General features: G+C 33.0%; 2 protein-coding genes across 2 annotated transcripts; one reads left to right on the top strand and one right to left on the bottom strand.

Annotated features, from left to right (window-relative positions):
• The first annotated feature begins 2,285 nt into the window (after positions 1–2,285).
• On the top strand, positions 2,286–10,023 carry LOC110617693 (homeobox-leucine zipper protein ATHB-14). Its single transcript, XM_021760651.2, has 18 exons — positions 2,286–3,222; positions 4,940–5,099; positions 5,445–5,560; positions 5,652–5,742; positions 5,832–5,927; positions 6,012–6,125; positions 6,246–6,329; positions 6,415–6,570; positions 6,669–6,743; positions 6,824–6,930; positions 7,138–7,327; positions 7,498–7,686; positions 7,788–7,868; positions 7,973–8,107; positions 8,379–8,704; positions 9,138–9,249; positions 9,354–9,503; positions 9,743–10,023. The coding sequence occupies exons 1-18, from the start codon at positions 3,008–3,010 to the stop codon at positions 9,887–9,889; spliced, it is 2,544 nt and encodes an 847-aa protein (XP_021616343.1). The 5' UTR covers positions 2,286–3,007; the 3' UTR covers positions 9,890–10,023.
• A 4,205-nt stretch (positions 10,024–14,228) lies between these two features.
• On the bottom strand, positions 14,229–21,548 carry LOC110617542 (DNA-damage-repair/toleration protein DRT111, chloroplastic). The gene is made up of 2 exons (XM_021760401.2): positions 20,423–21,548; positions 14,229–14,786 (listed from the first exon to the last, which is right to left on the bottom strand). The coding sequence occupies exons 1-2, from the start codon at positions 21,245–21,247 to the stop codon at positions 14,493–14,495; spliced, it is 1,119 nt and encodes a 372-aa protein (XP_021616093.1). The 5' UTR covers positions 21,248–21,548; the 3' UTR covers positions 14,229–14,492.
• Between the last annotated feature and the right edge of the window lie 515 nt (positions 21,549–22,063).

A 22,063-nucleotide genomic window follows, 5' to 3' on the forward strand; every position in this document is an offset into this window, starting at 1 on the left:
GAGCAAAGGAGTTGAATTACAGAATTATTAGCAGTTCATGTATAACCAATTGAAAACCCTAAAAGGATTTTTTTTTTTAATCAGAACAAAACCCTAAAAGATGCACTGTGTGAAAGAGCCACTTGGCATGTGAAGTTCTAAAAGCATGGACAAAAATCAGCTCATGATGACACTGCACATGTTATTAATATAAATCTCTTGCCCCTCTGTCTCTCTCTCTCTCTCTCTGCATATATATCCTTCAATATTTTTTTTTTCAAATAAAACATATGATATTATTTAAGTTCCTCAGTTTAATGTTGGTCTGATGACTATAGTTTAGTTGTAGTATGATACATTAAGTCTTTTTTTAATTTGATTAATAAAAAATTATTTTAAAAAAAATTATTCATACGTACAAGTTTTAAATTAAAATTGACTGAAAAAATAAATAATTGTTAAGTTTATTTTTTATTATAATGTTAATAAAATAAATATAATTTAAATAATATTATTAATTGATACAGAGAAAATACCCCTAGAATTCATGATAAATTTGGATCGGATCTAATGTTTGTTGTCAATGTCTGATAGAGACTCATGATAATATTTTGAGAAGAAAATTTTTAAACACACGATTTTTAAAAGTGTGACGGGAGTAAAAAATTTATTATAAAATTTGAAATGAGAATTTTATAAACTCTTGATAAAATTTAATTAGTCCTGTGTTGGTAACTTGACATAAAATAATCCATGGTATAATTAAATGTATAAGTAATGAAAATCGCGGTTCCAATTCTAAGACATGAAAGCTTAGCCGCGTATACAAGTGTCGCAAATAGCTCCCTTCTTTCTTCTTTTGGTTTGCCGTTCCTTGAATTTTAATCACTGCTTTTTCACTGGCTCAATCTTCTTTAATTCCTGTCTACCAAATCTATTAATTACCACTTGCTTATATCATTATTTAAAATCAATGGATCAACCCATCAACGACTTTCTGGAAAAAGATACTCGAGTCTTTTCTCTCTTTTTCTTTTGATTCATTTAGGGCGAATCTCTCGTTTTTTTATATTATTTATATGGCAGAGAGAGCATTTCTCTCCAATCAAAATACTATTAACTCAATATTAGTATTACATTTGTCTCATAATAATTTTCATTTTAAATAATTTTTTTTATTTCATATTATTTATTACTATAAGAATTTCAATATAATATTAATTTTTTATTTTTTATATATACCCATATTAATATGTGAAAAAATAATCATGGAGAAGATATTTTGAATAAATTATTATAAATATTTTTAAAATATGAATAAACTTTACAAGATATTGTTCTCTAACTTTACTTTTTTCCAACTTTATCCAGCGTTCTTCCAATGGGAAGTCTAGTCGGACCGCCGCAGACCTCCCCTTTCCTGTCTTGTTTTTTAGTTTCTGGCCTTCCAACTAATATTAATAATTTGTATAATTTTAAAACATTAATTATCAAAATTAGAAATTTTTATAATAGATTTATTTTTTTAAACATGAATTATAGAATAATGAAGTAATAATATAACGATAAAATATATGACTATTCAAATTTAAAGCAAGGGCATTAAAATATTAGAATAAATAATATAATATTAAATATTTTTAATTTTATTATTTCATAATTAAAAAAAATAAAAATTATAATGATTTTAATATTATAAAAATTTAAGAATTACAATAATATGTAAAAAGAGGTTAGTTAATTGTTAAAATTAATAACTTGATAATATTAAAATGCTAAAAATATTAATTATCAAAATTAGCAATTATTAATAATTATTTTTTTTAAATGATCATAGTATAATGAAATTATATTATAGTGCATCTTTCTGATAATAACAATTCAATTTTCAAATCAATTACATGTTGAAATATTTGAATAATTATCAAACATTAAATTATTTGATAAAAGGTCAATTTTTTTAAAAAAATTATTTTATTATTTAAAAATTAAAAAAATAAATAAAAAAATTAATTTATAAAAAAATGAGAAAGCAAAATATACATTGTAAAAAACAGTTATATTTTCATAAAAATCATATATTAGCTTCAAAGATATGCCTTCTCCTTCTTCAGGTCTCCCATCCGATGTATGATGATGATGCCCACAGCTTATTACACCCATCCATCATCATACATGCATAGCCCATAACACCATAGTCTGGGCTGAAAGATGGTCTGCACAGTAGCAGCGAGCAGCACTGTTTTTTATATATATTTTTTCTTTTTTTTTTAATTATTTATAATAAATCGACCAGAGAGAGAGAGAACAACAGAGCCCATTCGTCAAAAAACGTCTCTGCTATTGTCAGGTTAAAGATATCAAACCCCATCTGCCCGTCTCCATTTATTCTCTTCTTTTCTTTTTCTTTTTTCTTTTTAAGATAATTTTGCTTTTGTTTTTTCATTTATAATCAATCCATTTGGCTTTTTTTCATTCATCATTGGCTGGTTTTGTGTTTTGATTCTATTTGCTTTTCTTTCCCATACTTACAAAAACCTCTCTTTCTGTGGGTTTGGTTTTCTTCGTTTCATTTTCTCTTCCTTTTTTTCTCTAATAGTAACAAGCAAGAATTAAGATTCTCGAGATTGGCGTCTGAGATAGCACCACAGGACCCTTGTTCAAGCTCTTTCTAAAACCTGGGTTTTTCATTCACAGTGAGAACCTGAGAGGATTAGAGTGTGAGCTGCAGAGAGAAAACAAACCCGTCACACTACCATTCTGATGAAGGAGATAGGAGGCTCTCTTGAAGGAGAGAGCCTGCCTGATACCACCACCACCAACGGTAAAGAAGAAGATAATCAAGAACCAAGCTCAACACAACCACTTTTGAACCCATAAACACCATCTGGGTTTCTTGTGTTTTGGGTCTCGGTGTTTGATAGACTAAGCATCCAAAAATCGTTATCGGTGTCTGTTGTTTTTGTGGCCTTGTCGATCTTTTAGGTGTTTTTCTTTCTATATATTTTAAGCTTTGGTGGGTGTATATATGGCATTTTCTATGCACAATAAGGAGGGAAACAATAAGCAGATGGACACAAGCAAGTATGTGAGATATACACCTGAGCAAGTAGAGGCATTGGAGAGAGTGTACACAGAATGCCCAAAGCCTAGTTCTTTGAGAAGGCAGCAGCTCATCAGAGAGTGTCCTATCCTCAGCAATATTGAGCCCAAACAGATCAAAGTCTGGTTTCAAAACCGCAGGTAAAATACAGTTTCTGTTCATGTTCAACAACTGCTGAGCAATAAGACCACATACATCTCTATCTCTCTCTCTCTGAGTGCATATGTTCCACCCCGGATTTCTTCTTCTTCTTCTTTTTTTTTTAAAAAAAAATTGCTAAAATGGGTATTTTCTTTTTCTACTAATGAGTTATATTTGTAGCATACTACAATATTTCATAGCTGTGCTTTTGGGTATCTTTTTATTTTCATATTTTTGGAAAATGAGAAATGGTTTCATTTTTTTCCCAAGGCTTTGCAAACTGGGTGATTTGTTTTTTCCCAGTTGATTGTCTGTTATTAGTCAAACCAGCTTTTTCTTGCAAAAGCTAAGAGCGGCTGTAGTTTTGATTGGAAGGAAATTTGATGTGCTTTATTTTTAAGAAAAAGATAAGGTCTCTTGTATAGGTTTGGAGCAATTATGGACCGTTATTTTAGATTTCTTCTTCTTCTTTTCTCTTTGGGTTTATCTGTTTGAAGAAAAGCAAAAGTTTTGAAAAGGAATCTTTCTTTTGTTTAACATTTTCTTTCTTTTACTCTTGGTTTTTGGAATTTTAACTTTATGCTTTTTGTGAACTTTGTAGTTTGAACGGTATAACCTTGTAGATTTAATTAGATTTAAGCTGATTATATATATATATATATATATATATATATATATATATATATATATATATATATATATATTTCTTTTCCCATTTTCTGCTTCTTGTCCTTTTTTATTATTTGGTGGAAATAACTTGTCTTTAGTAAAACTTGTTATTATTATTGTCCTTTTTGAATGTTTCCTTGAAGGGCAGATGTTTATTTGCTCTGCATAATTCTTTTAAAATTTGAGATGCTTAGTCATAATCATTTTACAACAGCAAAATCGCTCTTATTTCAAACTTCTTTTTCCAATGACATCTAAAGGGTGCATTTCCAAAAAAATCAGTTTCAAGCCAAACAAGCTCTTGGCATTTGGTGGCCATATTGCTATGTTGGAGTTATTTATCTGTTTGCAAGTTTGCATAATTATGTTTCAGCAGAAAATGATAAAGATGCAACTTTTATTTGTTTCTGTTATATCCCCAAAATTCTTGCCTTTTCTAATCAGATGGGTTTCACTCGAAAAGGATTACTTGTTTTTACTTATCCTCCATTGTGATTGTGGATGATAATGACAAACAAGTTGCTTTTGGTAATGTGTAATATATTTTGCCATTATGGGATACATTTTTTCTTTCCTAATCTTTTTCAGAGTATGGGCATGATACTACGGTTGCTTCCTTTTTTTTTTTTTTTTCTCTCTCTCTTTTGCAATAAAATGGTAATCTCCATGGTAGGTGCTTGTGAATCAAAAAATAAATTTGTAGAACAAAACTTTCCCATGCCTGGTGATATTTGACCTGAAGATTGCAGCAAGTCATTTATGAAGTTTTTCTGACCATTTGTTCTCAGATGACTCCATTTTTTGCCATATTGGCCTCCTTTGGTAATGATATTTCTGTGCCTCTGCTGAAAACAATACTACAGAAGCCTTCTATTCTGGTCAAAGATAACATATTTTTGTTCAATGTAAACACATTGGAAAGTGAAACTGCCAATTTCTAGCAGTCTACATTTGTTAGTGAATTGCCTTCTATTTGATTTATGGACTTTGAGAAAGAAGATTGGTGTTTTGAGTATAACTCTGATTGTTCATTCCTTGTTCATGCAGATGCCGGGAAAAGCAGAGAAAGGAATCTTCCCGTCTCCAGACAGTGAATAGGAAGCTGACTGCCATGAACAAGCTGTTAATGGAAGAGAATGATCGGTTACAGAAGCAGGTCTCGCAGTTGGTTTATGACAATGGATACATGCGTCAACAACTGCAGAACGTAAGCTTGTTCACTCTTATTAACTAGTTCTTTTCTTTAGGTTTTATCTGTTCTTCAGCCAAGAGAGGAAAAAGCTGTCTCATATACTGATAGATTCCCACTTTTCATGGAGATTTTTTCCTTAATTCGTTCTCTATCCGCATCTGCGCATGATTTTCATCTTTTGGATTTATGTATTGGTAATTCGTTTTATTAGTTATCTTTTTTTTTTTTACAAATTGTACACTTAACACGCATAAGTTTGAATTTTGCATATTTTGCTTGTTTACATCACATTATATTTGTGGGAAACCAAAATTGTTCTTGTGCATACACATAAAAAAATTTTTGCTGGATTTTAATCAGGCTTCAGCAACAACCACAGACAACAGCTGTGAGTCTGTGGTCATGAGTGGTCAGCAACAACAACAGCATAACCCAACACCTCAGCATCCCCAACGAGATGCTAACAACCCAGCCGGGTAAGTAATGGTTTTTATGATTTAATTTTACCAATATGTTGCAGGTCTCAATTTATTTAACCAGCTTCTAAACCTTGAAACTGTTTGTTAGTCTTCTAGCGATAGCTGAGGAAACCCTGGCAGAGTTCCTTTCTAAGGCTACTGGAACTGCTGTTGACTGGGTGCAGATGATTGGTATGAAGGTAACAATTAAAATTTCCATGTTACTTGTGATGCTTAATTTCTTTCTAGTTCTTTTATAAGTTTTTGCTTTCTATTGATTCCTTTGTAGCCTGGTCCGGATTCTATTGGCATCATTGCTGTTTCCCGCAATTGTAGTGGGGTTGCAGCACGAGCCTGCGGCCTTGTGAGTCTAGAGCCCACAAAGGTACCCCCCTCTCTCTCTCAAAACTATTCAAGTATACAGTGCTAGTTTTGTTGTAGAGCACACAATGAGTTTGTATTCTTATAGGTTGCTGAAATCCTCAAAGATCGTCCATCTTGGTTTCGTGACTGTCGATGCCTTGACATATTGAGTATAATTCCCACAGGAAATGGGGGCACAATTGAGCTCATATACATGCAGGTTTGTAGATTTGTAAACAATAACAACAATAGTTGTAGCCTTTCAAGTCTTTCTCCTTCTGGCTTTGTGCTGTATATTGTGTATGTGAGCATTTTGACGTTTGGTTTCATTCTTCACTAGACTTATGCACCAACAACATTGGCTGCAGCACGTGACTTTTGGACGCTGAGATACACTACAACTTTGGAAGATGGCAGTCTCGTGGTGAGTTATATTGCGACCCTTCTTTTTCCTGTAATTTATTTTTTTTTAGCCTTCTATAAAGTATTTTGTCCCAAAATTTATGCAGATATGCGAGAGGTCATTAACTGCTATTACTGGCGGCCCAACTGGACCACCAGCTTTGAGCTTTGTAAGAGCTGAAATGCTTCCTAGTGGCTATCTAATTCGACCTTGTGAGGGTGGTGGCTCCATCATTCACATTGTGGATCATGTTGACTTAGATGTGAGAATCATATATGATTTAACTGTTCAACTTTTCCAGCAAAGTAGGCTTGGTTCATTCACTTTCCAAGTTACCTTACGTGCTTTTTTTTCCCAAAGGCTTGGAGTGTTCCTGAAGTTCTGAGACCACTATATGAATCATCCAAAATTCTTGCTCAGAAGATGACCATGGCTGTAAGAACTACAACGTGACTTGAATCACTCTGATTTGGTAAATTATGTTTATTTTTTTCCTTGGTCTTCTAATTATGCAGGCTTTACGGTACATACGACAAATTGCACAAGAGACTAGTGGAGAAATTCAGTATGGTGGGGGCCGACAGCCTGCTGTTTTAAGAACATTTAGTCAGAGACTTTGTAGGTAAGGTCTATCTAGTATTTCATTTAGCATTGGCAAGTGTTTGACGGGTTAGCTAATCTCTGTTGTTGACTGTTTTCCTTTAATTTCTAGTTTTTTTCTTGCTTGTTTTGGAATCAAGGAGCCTGGACTTGTGTAGTCCTTGAGCTTGCATCAGTGTCATTTCTGCCATTCTTTTATTAATTATATTTTTCTGTAATTTCTTTTCAGGGGCTTCAATGATGCTGTCAACGGATTTGCAGATGATGGTTGGTCACTTCTTGGTGGTGATGGCATGGAGGATGTGACCATTGCCATAAATTCATCTCCAAATAAATTTCTAGGGACTCAATATAACGCTTCAATTTTTCCAACTTTTGGAGGAGGGGTGCTGTGTGCTAAGGCATCAATGTTACTGCAGGTATTCTCTAGAGATCAAACAGGTTAAAATTTTGGGTTCATTACTCATCTACTGTTCCCAAATATCACTAACTATGTTCTTTCTTATATTGCTAAGCTTCGTAATTTCAAAATTGATTCCTTGATAATTTACCATATTTATAAATAATAACTGTTCATGTGGGTTTGCAGAATGTTCCCCCTGCTGTGCTTGTTCGTTTTCTGAGGGAACATCGTTCAGAATGGGCTGACTATGGGGTTGATACCTATTCTGCACATTGCCTCAAAGCTAGTCCTTATGCAATTCCTTGTGCAAGACCTGGGGGTTTCCCCAGTAGCCAGGTCATTTTACCTCTTGCCCATACTGTGGAGCACGAGGAGGTGATGATTGTTAAAACAAATTCATATATCTTTATTTTCTTTTGTTATAAAAACTTATTGATGTAATACCATTTACATTTTGGATTTTTACCTGCATGTAGTTCTTGGAGGTAGTTCGGCTGGAGGGCCATGCCTTCTCCCCTGAAGATGTAGCTTTGGCACAGGATATGTACCTGTTACAGGTTTGTTTACTGGCCATCAAATTGGCAAATCTGTGTTTTTTCTCTTTTTCTGACCATTAGGCTTATTTTAGTAACTATATTTTTGCTAAATTTCATTTTGACAGCTTTGCAGTGGAGTTGATGAAACTGCTATTGGTGCTTGTGCGCAGCTTGTCTTTGCACCTATTGATGAATCCTTTGCTGATGATGCTCCTCTGTTGCCATCTGGTTTCCGTGTCATACCATTAGATCCTAAAGCAGTTGGGTAACCTATTAGCTTAGTATATGATCACTGATTAAAAAAAACAAGATGTGGAAGTTGTCATGACATAATCAAAGATTCTTTTTGATATTGTTCAGAAAAATGTTTTAAAATGGAAATGAAGTGGTTCTTGCACATGTTTATTGCAAGCCAATGCATGGGGATGAGTTTAAGAAAGTGTGCTAGCTAAGAACTGGAGTAATTTTATTGCAACTAGGCCACGGTCCTCTTTGCTGATACTTCATTTGTTGTATTTGGTTCTGACGTAGGATGGGCCTGCTGCAACTCGCACATTAGATTTGGCCTCTACGCTTGAAGTAGGTGCTGGTGGTGCACGACCATCTAGTGAGGCCGACACCAGTAGTTATAATCTTAGATCAGTCCTGACAATTGCATTCCAGTTTACCTTTGAGAACCACCTGCGAGACAATGTGGCTGCTATGGCTCGCCAGTATGTGCGTAGTGTTGTGGGGTCTGTTCAGAGGGTTGCAATGGCTATTTCGCCTTCAAGACTCAGCTCCCATATAGCGCCGAAAACCCTTCCTGGCTCTCCTGAAGCTCTTACTTTGGCACGATGGGTTTACCGAAGCTACAGGTATGTCATTATTATTTCCCTGAAATAATACTTTTAGTTTTTCCCTTGTTTAATATAGGAGAAAATGATAGATATGCATTTTGCTTAATTTTAGTCTATCTTTCATTTGTTTGAAGGTTTAATAACTAAATGAGTATTAGTGACAAGTCATTACCAATTTGCAAGTAATGACCACTGAAGATGTTGTGCACTGTTGTTTGGAAGTTGGTCATTAAGCTTCAGGGAAAAGAAAATATTTTATCTTTTCTTTTTAATTGAAATAACCAACGCATTGTGTCCTGAAACTGAGTAATGTTAGCTGCGGCTTGATGAAAAACATTGTGTGAACTTTATAATCTTTCTTATTAATTCCTCCTTTCTTTTGGTTGATTCCTTTTTATTTGTTTTCCTTGCTTCTTGTCTCACCTGCTGATTATGGTTTGCTGTGTTGCAGGATCCACACTGGGGGAGATCTCTTTCGAGTTGACTCCCAAGTTGGCGATGCTTTGTTGAAGCAAATTTGGCACCATTCAGATGCAATTATGTGCTGTTCCTTGAAAACCAATGTAATTATTTTGTACCTTTTTCTCAAACAGTTTGCAGAATACCTGATGTTTGGATCATTTCTTGTGGAAGGAAAATTAATGTTATCAGCAAAATATAAATGCAGGCATCTCCAGTCTTCACTTTTGCAAACCAAGCTGGTCTGGACATGCTTGAAACAACTCTTGTAGCCCTTCAAGATATTATGCTTGAGAAGATTCTCGAAGAAGCAGGCCGGAAGCTTCTATACTCAGAGTTCTCTAAGATCATGCAGCAGGTAAAATTCTGAACTCCTGGAGTCATTGTCATCTCTTACTCAATCCAGAATAACCTAGCCTGACTATTCTACATCTAAAAACAAAGTTAAGGTTCTTTTACAACACATTAGTTAGATCTGGAATCAAAAACTTATCTTGTTCTGGCTATTTTTTCTGCTTCTCATAAATATCAAGTCATCAAAGTCAATGTCTAGGTTTTCAGGGAACTAAATTGACAGTGATTTGTTGTAAATTTCAGGGATTCGCATATCTTCCAGCTGGAATATGCGTATCCAGCATGGGAAGGCCGGTCTCCTATGAGCAAGCTATTGCATGGAAAGTCCTTAATGATGATGATTCCAACCACTGCCTGGCCTTCATGTTCGTGAACTGGTCTTTTGTTTGATGATTAAGAAAAAATACTTAAGAGAACTTAGCTATCTGTTAAGTTATATATACATATTTTCTTCTATTAGTGTCTGAGATACTATGACATTTGAATATAGTAATGACAGAATACCGTGAATGAATTTGTCTTGATGTGCATGCTTATGTATTTGGTTGATGGGTGTGGTTCCACTGTCTACCTTTATCTATCAAAGTGTCTTTGGTGAGGTGAGACTGGTGAAATTTCAATCAAGATGGATGATGTTAGGGACCCACCTTCTATGAGGCTTGCTGGCTGGCTGGCTTGGTTTTATTTCAGTAGCTCATCTAGTTGTTCTTGATGATTGATTTTCCTATGGGTAATTTCACATCCCAAATAATGTATAGCAAGGGTTATTGTGCTGTTTGTGTTTGTCTTTGTCAGTGAAAAGTGCTATATTCCCTAGTCTATGCTTGAGAAGAACTAATATGGAAGAGTTGAATGATTACTGTTTTAGGGAAAATTCTTACTTTGTACTTCAGTATCTCAACTTATCATGATTTTAACATGTAATATTTTTAATTACATTTACTATATTTTAATTATTATTATTTTAAATAATTAAATTAAATAATAAATAAATAAATAATTATGATTTATTAAAATTTATTCCATGCATATATTTTTGAAAGCCATGCATGATGCATAGATAGTTATGATGTAGTAAAGATGGGTTATTGGCGAGGGACCATGAGAATCTGCCACCCATCTAATGACACGTCAGGCGTATTAAAGTCAAGGGAGGGTGATGCAATATTACGGCCCACGTCACCATCATTCTCCTCCTCAAATCACAAGGACTTTTTGCTAGTACGTTGTCGTATTTGGTGCACCTCCGTACGACATTGTCGTCAGCTGATTATTACTTGCTACCTTTCACGTTGTCGTGGTCCGGTCTGAATTATATTTAATTCGTTTCGTAAATCAGACTGAACTATTTATTAAAAGATCTTCATTAAATCAGGATCCAAACCGATCAATCTAAACAACCAATTCTAAACTAGAATCTGTTTTTTTTCTTTTTCTTTTTACTCTTTTTATCACTTAATTTTTATTTATATTATTTTTTCACGTGTATTAAAAAAATAATTTTTTATTACTTTTTAATTATATTTATTTAAAAATATTTTAATAATTTTTTAAAAATAAAATAAATTATAATAATTAATCTATATATTATTATAGTGTAAAAAAATGAATAAAAACCTAATAGTTCCAAATTTAAATCCCCACTCCTTAATCCCTTACAAAAATGCATATTTTAATATAGTTATAATTAATATTATAAATTAAATTAGTATATATTCTAACCAAAATTATTTAAAAAAATATTAAACTGATAAAAATAATTTGATTTGGCATAATTCTGAATAAAATTGATATAAAATCTAAACAATTATGAGTATTTAAATTTGCTTCTGTTTCCGAATCATCATTAGAGAAGCCAACCAAAATCATTTTTTTTTTTTTTGAAATAGGGGTTGAGGGAGTCGAACCTTAGACCTTTCAATGCTAGTCTTGAAGTGCACTTAAAACCATTAAATTGGTAATTTTTTCGAAGGAAAATTACCATAATTCATGGAGAAATATATTTGTAGATATTTTTATTATAAAAAATATATTAAAATATTTTTAATATTTTAAAATTTTATTAATTTTCATTATTAAATATTTATTATTTAATTTTTGAATTTTAAAAAATTATTAAAATTTTTTATATTAAAAATATTTTAAATTTTTTATAATATTTAATGATTAAAATTAATAAAAAATTTATTTAATAATTTTTAAAAAATATCTAAAACATTTTATTGTATTCGGTTGGACGCATGTGAGTAATTTGAATTCAAATTATTTCAATTATAATTATTATTTTCTTAAAGTACACGTAACTCTGAGTCGGGTGGTCTAAGTTTTTTTCTTGTAAAACAGCCAACAGGCAGCGTCTCCCTATGGACTCTAGTGCGGACAGACTTGAACCCATTTTGACCAATCAAATAATGGAAAAACGTCGTTTAATTTTGGTCCTACTTGCACAGATCACGTAAAACAGTCTTCGGCCCAACCCAAGCCAACCCTACAAATACAACCCTAGGTATATGCGGATGTATGGAGGCATGATCATATGTGACACATAACAATACATAATAAATGGGATATGTGAATTTGTAACATCACATTCCATGTGCCCATTCCATTCCTTGCATATGCCATATAATGGACCCATGCCCGATTTATATAAATAAAATAATTATAAAGCGAAACAGTTATACCAACGAAAATATTTAGGTAATATAATAAAAATAAAATATAAAAATATAAAAATATAATCATAAATTTAGTCTGATATTAAATATATTTAAATAAATTTAAAATATATTAAATTTCACTCATTTAATTCTCAATTTCTAATTAAAAAAATTAATATAAAAATAATTACTTTTTATAAAAAAATAGTTAATAACTACTATTTTAGGGTTCACTTATTTATTTATAAATTATATTTATATAATTATTTAATTTTTATTAGATTATTATATACTATAAGCAATTTCAATGGTCCCCTCTCTCCCTCTCCCTCTCCACTGTTTCTATTTGAAAAAAAATATGAAAATTTTCACAGCTAAATATTAATTATCCGAATCTAATCTCCGCGGCAATAAATAAAAGAAAATAATAATAATAATAATAATAATAATAGTTACAATTAACACAAAATAAGTTAAAGAATTAATAAAAATTTACCTATAATTAAAATTTTTTATTGGATTAAATTTTATCTAATAAATAATATAATGTTAAAGATATTTATTTAATTAAAATAAATTCTATCCATTTTGATGAATATAAAATTATTTTTTTTAGTAAACCTTCATCGTAAAAGTTTATGCAAAATTAAGAATGATTAGAAAAATTACTTTATTTAAATTCAAAGCTCTGGTTAAAATTAATTATGTGTCAGGTATACTTTTTTATATTTATGAAATTTATTTTTCAATATCTATTATTTAGGTGTTAAATGAATATTTATGTTTTATATTGTATTCATATTTATTATAATTAAAAAAATTATTTTACAGAATATATATATATATATATAAAATTAGTGGAATACAGGGTGTATGATTTCATAAGATGCTTAGAGTTTACTCATGTCTATAAATAAAGTTTTGCCTTTTCCACTCTCGAGGTTCAGAAGTGCATGCTTTTTTAATAAAACTATAAAAATAATTTTAAATTAATGATTGTGCTGAATTCATTTTTTTAATAAAAAAATAAAAAATGCCACTACATAAGTAAATAACTTTATATTACTAGTTCTAATTAATATAAAAAAATTTATTAATAGATTACAATATATCAAATCTAAAAGGTATTTTTATTTATTGAAAAAATTATAAGTCATTATTAAAATTAACTTAATTTTAAAATACTTAAATTTATTTGCAATTAAATTTTATTTTTATTGTAAATTTATATAAATATATAACATAATAAATTTAAAAATAATATGTTTGATTAAATGAATTTTTTATTAAATTTAAATTTCATTCTATTAATAAGATTTTTGTTATTTTTATTTTAAATTTTAATTATGAATTAAAAAATATTATAATTAAATGAATTTCTTATTTTAACTTCGAATTTTAAAATTTCTTTATGAATATAATTTTATTAATATTTTTAATTCAATTATAATTATAAATTTACAATTAAAGTTATATGCAAAATTATTTTTGTTATTTTTTTATTATAATTAAAATTGTTAGAAAAAAATAATCTCATATACGAAACCTTATCATGCTAAATAATCTATTCATTTATTAATAACGTTAATGTCTAGCCGTCTCTAGAAATTAAATTTATAAATAAATAAATTCATTCACTAAAGCACACAAAAAGATGATAGTATTTGTAATTAAATTAAAGTATTATACAATTCTGAAGGTTTAACAAAATTGACGAACAGTTTATATAGTTTTTTTAGAAATTCAAAAAACATGTTTCGATAAATTTTCAAAAAAAAAAAAATATTTTTCAGGAAAATAATTTTTTTCCTAAACAAATTTTAGAAAAATTTTACGAAGAAAGCAATTTTGAAAAAGGAAATACTTTAAACTTTTCTCGAAGTAAATAAAATTCCTTTGACAATTTTTTATGAAAACGTTCTTCTCCGTAGAAGAAGTTAAATCTTCTAAAAATATTTTTTTTCCTTAGAAAAATATTTTTAGAACAAATTTTTTTAGAAAATGTTAAATCTCATATACGAAAATATGAAGGGTTAACAAAATTAAATGTTAAATATAATAATTAAATCTAAAAATACAAAACTAGAAGCATTAATTTTATCAAATCTCATGAACTAAAAGTCGATTAAGAATAATTCAAGTTTCATGAGCAGAAAGTGAGCAAAACCGTTGTAGTGTTCATAAGATTGTAACAGTTCACCCATGCAAGTAATGGTTAATCTCGTTAAGTCCAACCCTAAATTGAACCTACTTACAACACAGCTTACTTCTCCATATTAACCAACTGGGAACCCAATTAAGAGTAAATTTGGAAATAGCCATGGAAAATTGTGTCAAAAACCTGGGATTTCACCTGGCATGGGAGCCAATTCGTTCTTGCTGAACCTTTCCTCGTCATAGAAGGTTGCACGAACCACATTACCTCCAAAGAACCGTCCATCAAGATCAATCAATGCTTTTGTTGTTTGTTCTGATCTCTCAAATTCTACAAAAATTCTGACTGCCTCATCACGCGGGAAGTTTGGCTCTGTTATCTCAAATATCAAAACCCGAGTAACTGTCCCATACTTCGAGCACTCCGATCCAACTTCGTCTTCTAGCTCATCATCTACCTCACCAGGACCCACCTGCAAGAAAAGGGAAGCATGTAAAAATACTTGCTCTCATTTCTTCATCAAACGTAAAGCACGTAACAACATTTGATTTTAAGACATTAAATTGCCTATCCTTTACAAAAAAAAAAAAAAAAAGAGAAACCAACTGAAAGATAGTGTAAGAAACTACAATGGCAATTACATTGAAAAATCTACCTCCAGTCAAAATAAATTTGCATAACGCAAGGCAGAAAATAGGTCATCGCACACACTACGGCTTTATCAGATTAATTCTTATCACGCTAGAACAATAAAGGCACTAAAAGAGAAACTAACTCACTAAACATGCAATAAAGTTTTATCACCGAATCTCTGACTTCGCGGGGAAGGAACATTCAGAGCAACTATGAAAAGCAGGCAGCCACTCAATACTTGCAAATACTAACCAATCCACAATCTGTTTTAGCAGAGGCTTATACAGTTTCTGAGTGAAGAAGAGTTGCCTCTAAATTGTGATAGATCGTTTGCCATGAATGGCTCATGGCTAAGTCAGCTTGAAAGAATCAGTATTGAAACTAATCTGGGTTGCAGAAATCAGAGGATCCCCTTTAGTAAATGATTATGATAAAGAGGATGGCACCCCTTTCCAAACATTCAATGCATCTCCCACCCCTTGTACATTGATGTACAACATACCATCCTTTCCTTTTCATTACAAAAGAAGTCTTCAGAAGTCGGGCAATAACCATGAAAAAATGTTTAGAGGATCTCTAGCATAAAGTTACATGAGTATCTGGAACTTATATTTAACTATAATTCACCTGTTTCACAATTACTTTCCACACATTGTACAAAGACCCATAGCCACTTCAGTCTTCAGGGAAACAATTTCCTACATCATTTCCTCATATATTTGCAAATAACCTCCCCCACGAGACCTCATGGCCTTAACTTTGCTTCTCCACTTACCCAAATACACATAATTATGCAAACATAATAACAGAATCCAACTATCTAGGTGTCAAACAAGATAGCAATCTTTTTAATCAAAATCAAGTCATTAAAATCTTACTCCCAAAATTATATCAACAAATCATGCTAAAGCTTCCAAAAACCTAAAATATAAAATATCTTACTCTAGTAATTAGTGTTGTTAGTGTGCCTGTATATATGTGTTGTAAACCTGCAACATACCATTTTTAGTTCAAGTGTATATTGTCACGGTCCAAAGGAGAGACTAAGGATCTCCACAATTGGAGGAAAAATGGCTTTCGGGGTTGTTCGAGCCAATTCTGCATTTGGACCTGTGTGGCAGCCCAAATGAGGTTCAATGGGGTTGGAACGTTCGAGAAGGGCGCAAATGAGGTTCACTGGGCACGCTGGCAGAACGTGCGCGCAAACGAGGTTCATGCGCACTAAAGGATGCGTGAAACTTCTGGAAGCTGTGAGGTTTCACCAGGCATTGGTGGAAGTTGCGAGGCGCGTGCAGAGAGGCGCGGGCGGGCCAAGGGTGCACATGCCTATGGCATGCCAAAACGAGGTTCATAACTGCAAGAATCCGCCAGAAAATTCCAAAACGTGCCAGACAGCTCCCAGACCGCCCAAACAGCACCAGACACGTGGCAAATCACCAACCACATGATTTAGACGGCCAAACATACTTTTTTGCCTATAAATACCCCATTTGCATTCTTTTAAAAAGAATAGAAGCCTCCTACACCTAAAGAGCTATAAGGACACTTTGTAATCACTTTGTAGAGACTTTGTGAGCTTTCTTGTATTATTTGTCTTGTAAATTTTTCCAAGTGTAATATAAAGCCATTTTCCCCAATTCTCTTTCCTTCTTGCTAGTTTTAGGTTGTTTTGCTTCCTTCACCCCCTAAGAGCTGTTTAAGCCCTTTACAACCGTTTATTTGCTTTCCGCTGCGTATTAAAAGGGTAAGGCTGACTTAGTTCACGTTAGAGAGCTAAGTGTTGCATTGCTCGAGTGATTTTTGGGTTGGAATCATTCAGGCCGTGACAATATACTAAGACTTGAGGGAATAGTTCTTCCCCATTCTCTTTTCTTTTCTTTTCTTCTTCTTCTTCTATATGGTATTGGTACCAGAGCTAGCCCATAATTTCTTCCTTTGTTTTTCCACTACCCTTTCAACTTGGTAGGGTGAGAGAGATGTTCTAACTGCGCCACCCTTCTCATCAGCACTCAAGGTTGCTGATTGGCCTATCCCCAAAAGCTCATAGCTGGAAAACCAGTCACCTGCACCCACACACTGCTACAAGCTCTGCCCTCTACCACACACCGATGCATAAGCGAGCATCAGCCCCGTCTTCAGGCCACCTTGAATACGCAACTCCAGCCAGCCGATACTGAACAACTGGGCTACTTGAATCCTCGGCCCTCTCAAGTTGGGTCTAAGTTCTGCATTTGCATCTCTGAGTTGCAGTTCTGCTTTCTCATTTCTAGGTTCCTTGGTTTCTTATAGCAGACATGGTTTCTGCCTCAGTTTGACTTGTTCTTTGCTTCGTTGGTTTCTGGTTTGGCTATTGTTGTTTCTATTGCTGAATTGCATTGGGTGTTGGGGATTCTAGTGTATCTTTTTATTACTACCTTAGCTTACGCTGTTAGACTCGTTTTTAATCAAGAAGCTTATGACTCGTTTTTAATCAAGAAGCTTATGACTCGTTTTTAATCAAGATTGTTGATTGCCCAAACATGACTACTATGGCAGCCTCTTCCGGTACAGGTACTTCTAAACACATTTTCTAATCTACTATATCTAGTACACCAACATACTGCTGTTAAATTACAAGGTATTAGTAACTACATATATTGGGTTGCATCACAGAACTATGCTTTTAGAAAGTAAAAATTGATAGTGACATGGTCGCTACTTATCAAACAATTTGGGTAAACATTAATGCACAATCATGTAGCCTCTTATGGTATCCTCTCAACCCTAAGTAGCTCACTGTTATTTCAATGCCATAAAACCTATTGCAAGGTTTGGATTAAAGCTAAAATACTATATCCATTGCATATATAAGGTTGCATGAGACCTTGTCTACTAGCAATAGAATCATCAAGACATTGCTAGCTATTTGGGTCAAGTAGTATAAACAATTAAAGATAGATTGAATTACTATTAGGTCTCTGTCTTTTGTCAACATGAACTATTTAGTTCCTATTCTTAAATTATTTAATTAAAACATCCTTGTATTGGGAGATCAAAATCTTTAATCCATTCTGTCAAAGAAAACAGTAATCAACTTGTTTTGCCTTAAATAAGTGTACCATTTAGGCCTTATAATGTTAATTACATATATTATTTAATCCCCGTATTTTTAAATGGTCATACTTTAGTCCCTCCAACCAACGCTAAAAGTTGACTAACATTTTATTTGACTGAAGAATTAAAAATTTTGATTTTGCAAAAGACAACACGTTTTAATTGAGTGATTTAGAAACATAGATTAAGCTGTTAATTTTGAAAAAAAATTACCCTTAAAGATAAACCTTATAGTAATTACCATTGACAAGGACTATATCTCTAGAACCCAACATCTCCCATTGTCTTTGCTTCTGTTGGAAATCAAAGTATCTCCAAACTCCAAAAATTAGTTTTCAACCTCCCCATCTTGTCATATTTAGATTGTGAGTCATGTCAGCCTTGAACAACAAGTCCCTTTTTTTTTTTCCAAGTGAACTAATAATGGGGCTACTTTTGTTCTCAACATGCTCATTCAAACATACAAATATGTCATACCCACAAATGTTGTGATTGCGTGAATTAATTAGTTTTGTGATTGTATGTGGTGCTTATGCCTAGACATATGTGTCGTAAATACATAACATGCCATTTTAGTTCGTGTAGTAGACTAGTTGTATATATACCAAAAGATGTGAGTGAAAAATCAAACAATTTCCTCCAAATTCTCTTTTAACTTGCTTTTTCTTCTTCATTTTCTACATGAGTGAAAACCTCATCCTTCAAATAGATTTTTTTAACTCGCCTAACCTTGTTTAACTATAAAAATACATATTAGTAATCAAAAGTTTTCCTTCGCTAATAACAATTTATGAATTGACAAAAGCTAGACTATTTATGTTCCCCCCCCCCCCAACAACTAAATTCAAAAAATAAAAGAATCAATAAACAAAATCAAGTTTGAGAGTTATAAAGGAAAACATATTTTTTGAAAGAAAAAAAGCCACCCCAAAAATCACAAACATTAATGGCAACTATGCATGCCTATAGCCACGTACAACCAAATGATGGATGAAAAGGAGAAGACAAGCAAACAACATAAAAATATAAAGGAGAAAAAAAACCAGGTGCATAACTTGATGACCACCAACTCTTAAAAAATAAAAAAATAAAAAAAGAGAAGAAGAAAGGAAAAGGAAGGTTTAGAATTTGTAAACATGAGAACAAACCAAAAAAAAAACTATTTATAACTCAAAAAACTGTATATTGCAAATTGGGATGCCCCATTCTATCATAAATGCTAGCTCTCTCCCCAGTGCCCAAGCAATGAAACGTTGTCCACAAAAATGAATGCTTTAAATTGGTTACCCACTTAAGTCTTGACGTAGGAAATAAATAGCCTACCAAGGAACAACAAGCTAGTTGATGTATTAGCAACACCAGATCTTATTTCTAAGATCATCATAGGCATCGCTACTTGCTAACCAGCTAAAACAAATAGCTGAATGTATAGGCACCTTTCCAGAATCACCTACAACAATACTGACAGACACATTTTTACTTATGAATTATTAATACTACCTGAATAGATAAATGTATCCCACTCTTTTGTTGTACCAGAGCAAATCATTATGGAAAAAGGGAGAAAAAGAAGGCAACAATAATGTTATGACAAGGAGAACGAAGGAGGTTACAAATGAATAAGGGACTTTGGGGCTGAAATTGTAATAAAAAGAGGAGTATAGAAGTTAGTAGAGTCAACTGGAATTAGTTAGATAGTGGTGGGAATGTTCTTTCTTTACAAGAATACATATAAATACGGTAGTTTTGTATCAAGGAAGATTCATTCAAGAATCAAATACAAGAAATATCTCTTCTTCTCTATTTTCTCTCTAAATCTCCTCCCCTTTCTGTTTCTTTTCTCAATCCAATCCATTTCTCTCCTTTCCTCTCCCTATTTCTCTGTTTCAAATGGCATTGCAGGCTGAATATATAGCAAATAACCATGATGCACCTTTATTGATCACTGACTACCGAGGCAACACAAACACAATAAAGGAAGTTAGTCAAGTCCCTAACATTTACTTTACCAGATCAACACTGTGCCTGATATCGGTGAACCTCCTAGTACTGCAGCAAAAATAATGACTGCTGATTTATTATTAAACTTTGGTACTTACTAAAGAAGAAACTTTATACAAATCAATGAAACAGATTAACAAGACTCTAGAAACTCCAAAAAATATTACTAAATTTCAATTAGTTGCTTTCACTAGTTTTCTCATAATGAGCATATTACTCTTTGCGTGTAGAAAATACTTTTGGAATAATTAAATGTTACAGTTATACTAGTTGCGACCACCTAGCTATGATGAGTAGAGATGGGTTTCATATGACCATAAGCAGCAATTCTGGAGAGTATCCAAACACATGCACACCAAACAATTCAGAATGCACACATACCATGTTCCTGAGCAACAAAACCCGAGTAGGTGGTCCATTGAAACTCACACTCTTCACCTTCTTCTCTGGCTTTGTCTCACTCGCATTCACAATCACTCCAGCTCTTCGATCAGTCTTCTTTGCCATCAGTGGTGTTGTGATCCCCTGCTCCTGTTTCCCAAGGCCTTGTCCCTCCTTCCAACCCATCTTTGCCATCATCCTCTGTGCAGCAGTCATTTGTCCACCTGCACCAACCCCCAATCCAGCAGTTTCCGACTTCCCAATGGTAAATCTATCACCGTTACTAGGTGGTGATGGTGACCTTGGGACAGCACCGCTCATGGCCGCGCGCCTTCGCCAAGCTTCTTCCCCTGAAATATTCCTGTCCTTCTCTCTTTCCCTGTCCCTTTCTTCCCTCTCCCTCCTTTCTCTCTCCTCCTCCTCTTGCCTCCTCCTCTCAAGTTCCCTCATTCTCTCGGCCTCCAATGCTTTCCTCTTCTTCTCTCTCCTATATTCTTCATAATCATTCGGTCTCGCTGGGTCATACTCCTCGATGACCACAGAAGTAACCCCCACGAGCGCCGGTTGTGCAGGCTCTTCCGGCAGCACAGTGGGAACCGGCGCCACCGCTGGGGAAGTTATGGTTTTGGGTGCAGAATTTTGGGCTTTCGTCTTGTTTTGGGACTTTAGGATGGCTTGCGGCGTCGCTAAGGCTGCAGAAGGTTTGCGAAGGGTCGGCGGCGCCATCAAGGTGCTGCTCGACCAGACGGTGGAGGAATTGGTGGTGGATTTATCCTCCTCTGCCGACGAGGGAGGAGGGAGGTCTCCGTACAATCCGCCCAACATTTTGCCACTCGACGGTTCCCCCCACCTGCTGCTTTCAATAGTTCAGGAAAATACCTAACAAAGAGAACTCCAGGAACTACACAATTTCGCTAATTGGGCGGATAATTGGAAGGAGGATGTGAAGTTGATGAAATTTATTAGGGTTTTAGAAGATAGAGATTTGAAATTAGGAAATTTGAGAACAAGGAAGAGGAGAAAGAAGTGCACTTCGTCTGAAGCTGCTCACAGGCCAGTCCCACGTTCGAGATTCGGATCTTGTGTCGCCCTCCACAAAACGAACCGGTTCTAATGCAAGTCGATGAGTACTGTGGAGAATTATTTTTTTTAATAACTAGAAATTAATATAATTTCATTTGAGCTAGTTAAATTCATAATTTCGCTATTGTACTTAATAATTATAAAATTAATTAAATAGATATTTAGGTTGCATTTATTTACTTGAAAATAATTCAGATATAGAGGCTTTAATTTAAAAATAATTATAAAAATATTTTTTACTAATTAAATTTTATAAATATAGTAAAATATAAAAGAAAATTAAAAATATTTTAATAAAATAAATGGATCTTTTTAAATTTTTTATTTTTATTTGCAATTATACCAACCATATAATAAGTTTGGTAATCCAAAAATATTTAAAATTATTTAAAAAAAATTGTTTACTCAAAAATTAAAATTACAGTAATTCGAAAAAACTTAAATAGATTATCAACTTAAATATTTTTAAAATTATTTATCAATAATTTTGCATGGACTTTAATCATGGGCCAGAGAATGGAGTTGGGTCCATAACAACCGGGCCCATTTGTAGCTAAA

This window comes from Manihot esculenta, chromosome 6, assembly GCF_001659605.2.
Source record: "Manihot esculenta cultivar AM560-2 chromosome 6, M.esculenta_v8, whole genome shotgun sequence".
Lineage (NCBI taxonomy): Eukaryota > Viridiplantae > Streptophyta > Magnoliopsida > Malpighiales > Euphorbiaceae > Manihot > Manihot esculenta.